We start from the raw sequence: 12,428 nt of genomic DNA, 5'->3' as shown, positions 1-12,428 counted from the left end.
GAAGAGTTGTTGTAGTCGAGCACATTTGTTAGTCAGCTCAAACTTTAGCATCTTTCCACATGCAATAAAAAGTCACTCTGTGTGCATCTCACAACAGTTCCTATACGAGCGATTTATAGATTATCATGACAGAATATGCTAATTGAAGATAGTTAACTCCACATCAGCAACATAAATTCATCAACTATCCATTCAGAGACGTCCTGTTGCTTCTACATGTCACTTCTTCTTGAGTCTCTCCATCTTTGTCTGACTCCGTTTTAACATTAAAGGCAGAACAGTTTCTGTCATGTTAGTGTGTGTCTGCGTGAGGTAATCGCAGCTGCAAACACACACGAGCTCTTGAAACCCCGCCCTCTGCAGCAGCTCATTTGCATTTAAAGGGCCAGACACAAAACTGTGCGTTTTTGCAAACCCTCAAAAAGTGACTTTAACATGCTATATAATCATATCTGTGGGGTTTTTTCAGCTAAAACTTCACACACACACTCTGGGGACATCAGAGATTTACTTTACATCTTGTGAAAAGGGTATTTTACCACCCCTTTAAGCTACAATGTGGACCAGACTTTTACGCTAATAGTCAATAGTCTCTATAAGAGGATATATGTGATACTATAAGTGTCATGTCTGTTCTTTTTTTATAAAGTAGTCTGCTTTAAACCTAACTGTATTTGTTTATTCCTCAGAATGATCAGGTTCTCCAGGGGTTCTCCGTGGATAAGGGTGAGTTCACCTGTCCACTGTGTCGTCAGTTCGCCAACAGTGTTTTGCCCTGTCGCCCTGGGCGTGGGATGGAGACGGGCGCCTGGCACACTCCCAGTACCAAGAGCCTGTCCACACTGGTGAAGGAAGTGGAGGACCTTCAGGAGCAGCTGGGCATTTTCCCAGTAAGCGCCAGCGTAAAGCAGAGAGATCCCATACTGGTATTTATTAGAGCGTTCTCCCCTCCCCTCTTTTCTGTTCTGTTCATCTCATCCCTCCATCCTGATTCAGAGTAAGGACTGGTGTGCCATTCACCTCCTTGTGATCTTTCATGCCCCACCAAATACTGTTGGGGTTTATCATCTCATAACACAAAATCTCCAGCCAGTGTCCGGTCATTAAACTCACGCCTTCACAAATCTGGTGTGTTGTTTCCTTCCTCACAGACGGAGTCCAACCTGAGTAAAGAGATGGAATCCGTTATAAAGGACATTAAAAACACCACACAGAAAAAATACATGGATTATGGGAAGAACCCAGGGTCACCTGACAACGACTTCCTGTTCATGTACTCCGTGGCCAGGTGAGAAAGAGCATCTATTTAAGACACAGCTTTTCCACTTTTGTTATGGGTCAGTGTTTTTTAATCTAAGCTTCAGTGTTCTCATTATGTTTGGCATTAGAGGGAAGTTCAGTTCACCATAAAGTGTGTGTGTCTTGCATTATAGATGTTCTGATGCCATGACAGTGTTTATATTATTGGTAAAATTTGTTTTTAAAACAATGATTGTGGAAATGGCATCATTTTAGTTGTGATTTGTTCTTCAATATGATCAGTGTTTCCTGGAGGAAGAGTATAATGTTTGTTATCTTCAGCAGTGTCGAAATAGGGGAAAACATGGAATTGACAGATTTTTACCTCCTTTTATATATTACCGGTATTTGTTTGGTATGTTTGTACTTTCTTTCCCGTGATCCATTCATTCTTTCTTAGTTTCTTTTGTTTGTTTGTATTGTTCAATGTTTAGTTAGCTTGTTCTTCCGTTTGTTTGTTCTCTTGTTCATTCTTTTGTTAGCTTGTGCTTTGGTTCATTTGCCCCCCCCCCACCCCCCCTATTTCATTTGCCGTGTCCCCCCCCCCCCCTTATTTAATTTGTTCTATTGTCTACTCTCTCATTAGGGCCCAAGCCTTGAAAAGGCGAAGGCCCTATTGTTTTTCTAAGGATTATTATTCTTCTTCTTCTTCTTTATTAGGGCCCAAGCCTTGAAAAGGCGAAGGCCCTATTGTTTTCCTCCGGATTATTATTTATTCTTCTTCTTCTTTATTATTAGGGCCCAAGCCTTGAAAAGGCGAAGGCCCTATTGTTTTTCTTCGGATTATTATTTATTATTATTAGGGCCCAAGCCTTGAAAAGGCGAAGGCCCTATTGTTTTTCTTAGGATTATTATTTATTATTCTTCTTCTTCTTCTTCTTCTTCTTTATTATTATTATTATTTTACTACCTTTTGGGCACTTTTGGGGGCCTTATCGTGCTCAAAAACTCTTGAAACTTTGCACAAATGTCAGAACCCGCGGCCATTAGAGCCGCGCTGAAGCTGGGACCCGGGCGTGGCAGGGGGGCTCGGCAGCGCCCCCTGGAATGGGATTCAAAAACATGTCCATATCTCAAACACGCTTGCATGTAATAATATGAAACTCGGTACACATATAGATCTCATCGGGCCGAACAACTTTCGTGCTCTAAGTTTTACGCCAGTCCAACAGGAAGTCGGCTATTATGGGCTGTATGGAAACGCATGTTCTGGCATTTGAAACACTTCTCCCAGAGAATTCATCCGATGACCACGAAACTCGTTGTGCATGAAGTCAAGACATGGAGGATGCTAAATTGCGGACGGATTTTTGATATCTCGAACGGTTTGGCCGTGGCGAGGAAACGAATTTATGATTAAAAAAGGATGCATAAAGTGTGTTATAACTTAGTTATAGTTTTACCTACAGTTACAAAACTCAGCGTGTGTATTGATCGTATCAAGCCAAACAACTTTCTAATTTACAGTCATTAGCTCCGACCAACAGAAAGTCAGATATTGTGGTTTCAATGTGAATTGTGTCTCTCTCTGTCTCTCTGGCATTCTGTGTGTGTGTGTCTGTCTGTGTGGGGTGGGGAGGGGAGGGGGGATCTGTGTATGTGTGTGTGTGTGAGGAGGGGGGCTAGCTTAGTTTAACCCTGTCTCTGCTGTGTGCAAAATCTCGGGCACTTTAGGGATGCAACGATACCATTTTTTCAGAATCGATCCGATCCGATACCAAACATTCTGAGTATCGACCGATACCGATACCAATCCGATACCAGCACAGTTTTTTATTTTTAATCAAGTAGAATTTCTATAACTCTGTGTGTTGAACTGATAGTCACTATTTTGTGTTAAACACAATCTACTTAATACAGACAACTTCATTATAAAGAAAAACAACAAATAAAAAAAAATATGATCATAATCTGTGACAAAAATGCTATTATAAACTAGATTAGTGGATAATTCAGCAGTAAAATTTAGCCAAAAACAAATATGAGACAATAAGTGTAACACTAAATTTGGTAAAACGTTACACATTGCTCTTTGTATTGTTGTAAAATACATTCATGAAAAACAAGATAACAAAAATCAAAAAGATTAATTATTTTATATATAGCCTAGGCCTACTATAAAATTGAGACATGTTTTAAATTTATAGCACAGCGGTTTAATGAGGCAGCAACATATGATAGATAGGACAGAACTAGAAATAATCGTTCATTGCGTCGCTGTATTATGATATGAAAGGCTCCAGTACAGTGCGGCACACAGCGCTTATGCGCATCGCGAGCGCAGAATGATGCGCATGAAGCAACACGAGTCACAGCGCGCAGCGCGTCGATTCCGCATTGAAAAGTTCAAATCACAAAGGAAAGGCATATTGATGCGTAGTGTATTATACAGTATCTATCCATCTATGCAATAGTTTCTTTAAACAGAGCATTTTCTTTAAACAGTTTTAAATGTCAGTTACTCTGCGCGTGAAGAACAATTATAATGCTCTGACTCTACTCCAGTGTTGTGAGAGACACCCGGTAGAAAGTAACGTTAACATGATTAAGGTACAGCAATAAAGTCCAGCAAGATAAAGTTGTTTAATGCAAAACCATAGCCCTTTATCTACAGATCAAGTATAATTATAGTAACTTTGAATCATCTTGGAGAGAGTTTTTCATCGTGTTGACTCGTAACCGAACGTGACGCACTGCTTGATGCTGAATGGAGAATGACTGACAGCCGCAGCGGAGGGAAAAGTGAACGTGATCTTGAATTTAATGACTTAAATATTAATTTCTATCTCACATTATACTATATAATGGCTTCCGAACACTTATAATATAGTGCACGACAACTTTATGGTGCTTTATAATGTTTTTGTGCCTTTTGTGGGGCTTAACAATAGCACAGAATAGTATACGCACAATATCGGATTTGGATCGGCCTCGTCTGACCGATACCCGATCTGGCAAAAATGGCAATATCGGAGCCGATACCGATACTGAATATCGGATCGATGCATCCCTAACTTTTGGGGCCCTTAACGTGCTCGAAAACTCTTGAAATTTTGCACACAGGTCAGAACCCGCGGCTGAAGCTGGTACCCGGGCGTGGCAGGGGGGCTCGACAGCGCCCCCTGGAATGGGATTCAAACACTTGTCCGTATATATCAAACACGCTTGCATGTAATAATATGAAACTAGGTACACATTTAGATCTCATCGGTTTTACGCCAGCCCAACAGGAAGTCGGCTATTGTGGGTGGTATGAAAACGCATGCCCCTGGAATTTGAAACACTCTTTCTAGAAAATTCATCCAATCGCAACCAAACTCGGTCAGCATGACGTCAAGACATTGAGGATACTAAATTGCTGACGGATTTTTGATATCTCGAACAGTTTGGCCGTGGTGAGGAAACGAAATTATGGCGAGAAAAGAGAAACACGATGTGTTATAACGTCTTCATACATTAATTGATCTTGATGAAACTTCAGTAGCGTGTTTGTTGTAAGAGAGCGATCACATGGATGTAACTAATGTGAGTCAAAGTTATAGCGCCACCAACTGGCAGCAGGAAGTGTTACTTTTGACAAAAGTGGGGGGGTTAGTTTTACCTACAGTCACAAAACTTGGTATGTATATTGTGCACATCGAGCCGGACAACTTTCTGATTTACAGTCATTAGCTCCGACCAACAGGAAGTCAGATATTTTGGTTTGAATGTGGTTTTGTCTCTCTCTGCCTCTCTCTGACAGAGTTCCCCCAGCCATTCTGTGTGTGTGTGTGTGTGTGTGTGTGTGTGTGTGTGTGTGTGTGTGTGTGTGTGTGTGTGTGTGTGTCTGTGTGGGGAGGGGAGGGAGGGCACACACACACACATAGACAGCCCCCCTGTGTGTGTCTGTGTGGGGAGGGGAGGGAGGGCACACACACAGACAGCCCCCCCTGTCTCTGTGTGTGTGGGGAGGGGGGCAGAAAGACTATTAAAACTAGGTATATTGTGCCATCTAGTGTTTTATACTATGTATACATGTGTTTTTTCTTTTAAACAAGTGTTTTAAAGTACAGTAATTTCAATGAATATATATACCACACTTCATAGGAATTTTCGGTGTTGTGTACTTACAATGGCTGCTGATTTCATGTGGCCGTTAAGTCCATGAGACTGTAGGGTGTCTTATTTTTCATTTTAGGTTTCAGAAGGGTGCTCACGCATACTTTGTGGTTGATATGTGCCCTCGATGCGCACTTTTGCAGAACCCACACTGATGCAAGCTCTAAAGCAGACTTCTTCTCGACAGTCAAAGCGGAGTTACGTTATTGCCCGTCGTGCACAGGAACCCTAAAGGCACCGGGGTGGCGGTTTATATATATATATATATATATATATATATATATATATAAATATAGCTGCAAGCAGCGATGGAGGGCCCAAGCCGGTGGCACCGCCACCTCGGTGCCTTTAGTGCAACTAAAGGCACCGGGGTGGCGGTGCCACCGGCTTGGGCCCGTAATCGCTGCTTGCAGCTATATTTATTATTATTATTATTATTTTACTACCTTTTGGGCACTTTTGGGGGCCTTAACGTGCTCAAAAACTCTTGAAACTTTGCACAAATGTCAGAACCTGCGGCCATCAGGGCCCGACTGAAGCTGGGACCCGGGCGTGGCAGGGGGGCTCGCCAGCGCCCCCTGGAATGGGATTCAAAAACATGTCCATATCTCAAACACGCTTGCATGTAATAATATGAAACTCGGTACACATATAGATCTCATCGGGCCGAACAACTTTCGTGCTTTAAGTTTTACGCCAGTCCAACAGGAAGTCGGTTATTATGGGCTGGATGGAAACGCATGTTCTGGCATTTGAAACACTTGTCCTAGAGAATTCATCGGATGACCACGAAACTCGGTGTGCATGAAGTCAAGACATGGAGGATGCTAAATTGCGAGGGGATTTTTGATATCTCGAACGGTTTGGCCGTGGCGAGGAAACGAATTTATGGCGAATATTGGAAACAGGAAGTGTGTTATAACATCCTCATACATTAACTGATCTTGATGAAACTTCAGCAGTGTGTTTGTTGTAAGAGGCCGATCACATGGATGTGACTATTGTGAGTCAAAGTTATAGCGCCACCAACTGGCAGCAGGAAGTGTGTCACTTTCAAAATGCTTTGAAATCACCCTCTTATTTTTACCCGATTTGCTTCAAACTTCATCTGTATAATGTAAACACACGGCAGATGTAGACCTGTGAAAGGATTATTGATATCTTAAATACTGTTGCCATGGCAACGCATCAAACTTTAATATTCTTTTTGGGTGCATTTGAGGCTCTTAACATGCTTCAAATTGCATGAAACTCAACATGCATATCAGATTTATTAGGTACTAGGCATGTGTGAAGTTTCAGAAACGGGCGCGGTGGAGGGGCTCAGTAGCGCCACCTTTAGTCAAAAATGGGGTATTAGTTTTACCTACAGTAACAAAAATCGGTATTTATATTTATCTCCCCGAGCCGGACAACTTTCTAATTTACAGTCATTAGCTCCGACCAACAGGAAGTCAGATATTTTGGTTTGAATGTGATTTGATGGGAATTTTGCCAGTCTCTCTCAGTGTCTGTGTGTGTGAGAGAGGAGGGGGTCTTTATTTTAACCCTTTCTCTGCTGTGTGGGACTTCTCGGGCACTTTTGGGGCCCTTAACGTGCTCGAAAACTCTTGAAACTTTGCACACAGGTCAGAACCTGCGGCCATTAGCGCCGGACTGAAGCTGGTACCCGGGCGTGGCAGGAGGGCTCGACAGCGCCCTCTGGAACGCGGTCCGAAAACTTGGTCCATAAATCAAACACGCTTGCGTGGAATAATATGAAACTCGGTACACTTATAGATCTCATCGGTTCATATATCCTTCGTGCTCTGACTTTTTACCCCAGCCCAACAGGAAGTCGGCTATTTGGCGTAGTTTAAAAAACACATGCAATGGAATTTAAAATACTCCTCCTAGACGATTCAACCAATCACCACGAAACTCGGTGTGCATGAAGTCAAGACATGGAGGATGAAAAATTGCCAGGGGATTTTTGATATCTCGAACGGTTTGGCCGTGGCGAGGAAACGAATTTATGGCGAATATTGGAAACAGGAAGTGTGTTATAACATCCTCATACATTAACTGATCTTGATGAAACTTCAGCAGTGTGTTCGCTGTAAGAGGCCGATCACATGGGTGTGACTATTGTGAGTCAAAGTTATAGCGCCACCAACTGGCAGCAGGAAGTGTGTCACTTTCAAAATGCTTTGAATTCACCCTCTTATTTTTACCCGATTTGCTTCAAACTTTATGTGTATAATGTAAACACACGGCAGATGTAGACCTGTGAAAGAATTATTGATATCTTTAATACTGTCGCCATGGCAACGCTTTAAACTTTTATATTCTTTTTGGATGCATTTGAGGCTCTTAACATACTTCAAATTGCATGAAACTCAACATGCATATCACATTTATTGTCTAATAGACATGTGCGAAGTTTCAGAAACAGGCGTGGTAAGGGGCTCAGTAGCGCCACCTTTAGTCAAAAATGGGGTATTTAGTTTTACCTACAGTAACCAAAATCGGTATCTATATTTATCTCCCCGAGCCGGACAACTTTCTAATTTACAGTCATTAGCTGTATTAGCCGACCAACAGGAAGTCAGATATTTTGGTTAGAATTTTAGGAGCATTTTCCCTCTGCCCCTCTGCGTCTGTGTGTGTGTGTGAGGAGGGGGGCTAGTTTAGTTTAACCCTTTCTCTGCTGTGTGCAAAATCTCGGGCACTTTTGGGGCCCTTAACGTGCTCGAAAACTCTTGAAATTTTGCACACAGGTCAGAACCCGCGGCCATCAGGGCCGGGCTGAAGCTGGTACCCGGGCGTGGCAGGGGGGCTCGACAGCGCCCCCTGGAATGGGATTCGAACACTTGTCCATATATCAAACACGCTTGCATGTAATAATATGAAACTCGGTACACATTTAGATCTCATCGGGCCGAACAACTTTTGTGCTCTAAGTTTTACGCCAGTCCAACAGGAAGTTGGCTATTGTGGGTGGTATGAAAACGCATGCCCCTGGAATTTGAAACACTCTTTCTAGAAAATTCATCCAATCGCAACCAAACTCGGTCAGCATGAAGTCAAGACATTGAGGTTTCTAAATTGCGCACAGATTTTTGATATCTCGAACGGTTTGGCCGTGGCGAGGAAACAAAATTATGGCGAGAAAAGAGAAACACGATGTGTTATAACGTCTTCATACATTAATTGATCTTGATGAAACTTCAGCAGTGTGTTCGCTGTAAGAGGCCGATCACATGGATGTAACTAATGTGAGTCAAAGTTATAGCGCCACCAACTGGCAGCAGGAAGTGTGTTACTTTTGACAAAAGTGGGGGGGTTAGTTTTACCTACAGTCACAAAACTTGGTATGTATATTGTGCACATCGAGCCGGACAACTTTCTAATTTACAGTCATTAGCTCCGACCAACAGGAAGTCAGATATTTTGGTTTGAATGTGGTTTTGTCTCTCTCTGCCTCTCTCTGACAGAGTTCCCCCTGCCATTATGTGTGTGTGTGTGTGTGTGTCTGTGTGGGGAGGGGAGGGAGGGCACACACACAGACAGCCCCCCTGTCTGTGTGTGTGGGGAGGGGAGCAGAAAGACTATGAACAATTGTGCCATCTAGTGTTTTATACTATGTATAAATGTATAAATGTTTTTTTTATTTTAAACAAGTGTTTTAAAGTACACTAATTTCAATTAATTATATGTTGCATTTTTATGTATATTTAAACATTATCAAAGTTAGGATGTCATTTTTTTAGTTTCAAAAGTTATCTGTCTCTGTCTCCCTTTGGCTGTCATTACCCTCCCCTCACTCCCACAGTCTCACTTATTTATTTCTGTATCAAATAATATTACCATTAACAAAAAGTTTGAGTTTCTTTTTCAATCAATGTATTATGTGTAACTTAAAAATAAGCAGATTAAACAGATATGTTTGAGGGCAAGACATGAAAACGATGAAATATAATATAGTATTAGTAAAAGAGTGCAGTATAGGGTTGGATGAATCAGATAAATAACATATTTTGTTAAAAAACATTTGGTTAAATAAAATCGAGTGATACATAGGGCTATATTGCCCTCTCGACAGTCAAAGCGGGTTACGTTATTGCCCGTCGTGCACAGGAACCCGAAAGGCAACGGGGTGGCGGCTTTTATATATATATATATATATATATATATATATATATATATATATATATATATATATATATATAAATATAGCTGCAAGCAGCGATGGAGGGCCCAAGCCGGGGGCACCGCCACCCCGGTGCCTTTAGTGTAACTAAAGGCACCAGGGTGGCGGTGCCACCGGCTTGGGCCCTCCATCGCTGCTTGCAGCTATATTTATATATATATATATATATATATATATATATATATATATATATATATTTATTATTATTTTACTACCTTTTGGGCACTTTTGGGGGCCTTAACGTGCTCAAAAACTCTTGAAACTTTGCACAAATGTCAGAACTCGCGGCCATCAGAGCCCGACTGAAGCTGGTACCCGGGCGTGGCAGGGGGGCTCGCCAGCGCCCCCTGGAATGGGATTCAAAAACATGTCCATATATCAAACACGCTTGCATGTAATAATATGAAACTCGGTACACATATAGATCTCATCGGGCCGAACAACTTTCGTGCTCTAAGTTTTACGCCAGTCCAACAGGAAGTCGGCTATTATGGGTTGTATGGAAACGCATGTTCTGGCATTTGAAACACTTCTCCTAGAGAATTCATCGGATGACCACGAAACTCGGTCAGCATGAAGCCAAGACATGGAGGATGCTAAATTGCGAGGGGATTTTTGATATCTCGAACGGTTTGGCCGTGGCGAGGAAACAAATTTATGGCGAATATTGGAAACAGGAAGTGTGTTATAACATCCTCATACATTAATTGATCTTGATGAAACTTCAGCAGTGTGTTCGTTGTAAGAGGCCGATCACATGGATGTGACTATTGTGAGTCAAAGTTATAGCGCCACCAACTGGCAGCAGGAAGTGTGTCACTTTCAAAATGCTTTGAAATCACCCTCTTATTTTTACCGATTTGCTTCAAACTTCATCTGTATAATGTAAACACACGACAGATGTAGACCTGTGAAAGGATTATTGATATCTTAAATACTGTTGCCATGGCAACGCATCAAACTTTAATATTCTTTTTTAAAGTTTTTGAGACTCTTAGCATACTTGAAATTGCATGAAACTCGACAGACACTTTACATTTATTGCCTAGTACACTTGTGCAAAGTTTCAGAAACGGGCGTGGTAAGGGGCTCAGTAGCGCCACCTTTAGTCAAAAATGGGGTATTCGTTTTACCTACAGTAACAAAAATCGGTATTTATATTTATCTCCCCGAGCCGGACAACTTTCTAATTTACAGTCATTAGCTCCGACCAACAGGAAGTCAGATATTTTGGTTTGAATGTGATTTGATGGGAATTTTGCCAGTCTCTCTCAGTGTCTGTGTGTGTGAGAGAGGAGGGGGGCTTTATTTTAACCCTTTCTCTGCTGTGTGGGACTTCTCGGGCACTTTTGGGGCCCTTAACGTGCTCGAAAACTCTTGAAACTTTGCACACAGGTCAGAACCTGCGGCCGTCAGGGCCGGCCTGAAGCTGGTACCCGGGCGTGGCAGGGGAGCTCAACAGCGCCCCCTTGAACGTGGTCCGAAAACTTGGTCCATATATCAAACACGTTTGCATGTAATAATATGAAACTCGGTACACATATAGATTTAATCGGGCCGAACAACTTTCGTGCTCTAAGTTTTACGCCAGTCCAACAGGAAGTCGGCTATTATGGGTTGTTTAAAAAATGAATCCCCCCGGAATTTTATATACTCATCCTAAAAAATTCTTTCGATCGCCACCAAACTCAGTCAACATGAAGTCAAGACATGGAGGATGCTAAATTGCGGACGGATTTTTGATATCTCGAACGGTTTGGCCGTGGCGAGGAAACGAATTTATGGCGAGAAAAGAGAAACACGATGTGTTATAACGTCTTCATACATTAACTGATCTTGATGAAACTTCAGTAGTGTGTTTTTTGTAAGAGGCCGATCACATGGATGTAACTAATGTGAGTCAAAGTTATAGCGCCACCAACTGGCAGCAGGAAGTGTGTTACTTTCAAGATGCTTTTGACTAAAGTGGGGGGGTTATTTTTACCTACAGTCACAAAACTCGGTCTGTATTTTGTGCACAGAGCCGGACAACTTTCTCATTTACAGTCATTAGCTCCGACCAACAGGAAGTCAGATATTTTGGTTTGAATGTGGTTTTGTCTCTCTCCGACAGAGTTCCCCCTGCCATTCTGTGTGTGTGTGTGCGTGTGTCTGTCTGTCTGTCTGTCTGTCTGTCTGTATATATATTATATATATATAAATAAATATAGCTGCAAGCAGCGATGGAGGGCCCAAGCCGGTGGCACCGCCACCTCGTTGCCTTTAGTGCCACTAAAGGCACCGGGGTGGCGGTGCCACCGGCTTGGGCCCGTAATCGCTGCTTGCAGCTATATTTATTATTATTATTATTATTTTACTACCTTTTGGGCACTTTTGGGGGCCTTAACGTGCTCAAAAACTCTTGAAACTTTGCACAAATGTCAGAACCCGCGGCCATTAGGGCCGCACTGAAGCTGGTACCCGGGCGTGGCAGGGGGGCTCGCCAGCGCCCCCTGGAATGGGATTCAAAAACATGTCCATATATCAAACACGCTTGCATTTAATAATATGAAACTCGGTACACATATAGATCTCATCGGGCCGAACAACTTTCGTGCTCTAAGTTTTACGCCAGTCCAACAGGAAGTCAGCTATTATGGGCTGTATGGAAACGCATGTTCTGGCATTTGAAACACTTCTCCCAGAGAATTCATCCGATGACCACGAAACTCGGTGTGCATGAAGTCAAGACATGGAAGATGCTAAATTGCGAGGGGATTTTTGATATCTCGAACGGTTTGGCCGTGGCGAGGAAACAAATTTATGGCGAATATTGGAAACAGGAAGTGTGTTATAACTT

The 12,428-nt window shown here is 42.3% G+C and overlaps 1 protein-coding gene across 4 annotated transcripts in view; it reads left to right on the top strand.

The window, feature by feature from the left end:
* ubr3 (ubiquitin protein ligase E3 component n-recognin 3) overlaps positions 1–12,428 on the top strand; it is a 92,064-nt gene that overhangs the window by 52,824 nt on the left and 26,812 nt on the right. For 2 of the 4 annotated variants that reach the window (XM_079617569.1, XM_079617568.1), the window contains 2 exons: positions 690–890; positions 1,152–1,288. In XM_079617569.1, coding sequence (XP_079473695.1) covers positions 690–890; positions 1,152–1,288 — 338 coding nt within the window. Of the gene's footprint in view, positions 1–689; positions 927–1,151; positions 1,289–12,428 lie in introns of all 4 variants that reach the window. The other 2 variants (XM_079617567.1, XM_079617566.1) reach the window with 1 other exon arrangement.

Source organism: Phoxinus phoxinus (genome assembly GCF_949152265.1).
Source record: "Phoxinus phoxinus genome assembly, chromosome: 7".
In the NCBI taxonomy this organism is placed as follows: Eukaryota; Metazoa; Chordata; class Actinopteri; order Cypriniformes; family Leuciscidae; genus Phoxinus; species Phoxinus phoxinus.
Note: the sequence above shows the minus strand (reverse complement) of the source record. Positions and strands in the feature narration are given on the sequence as shown.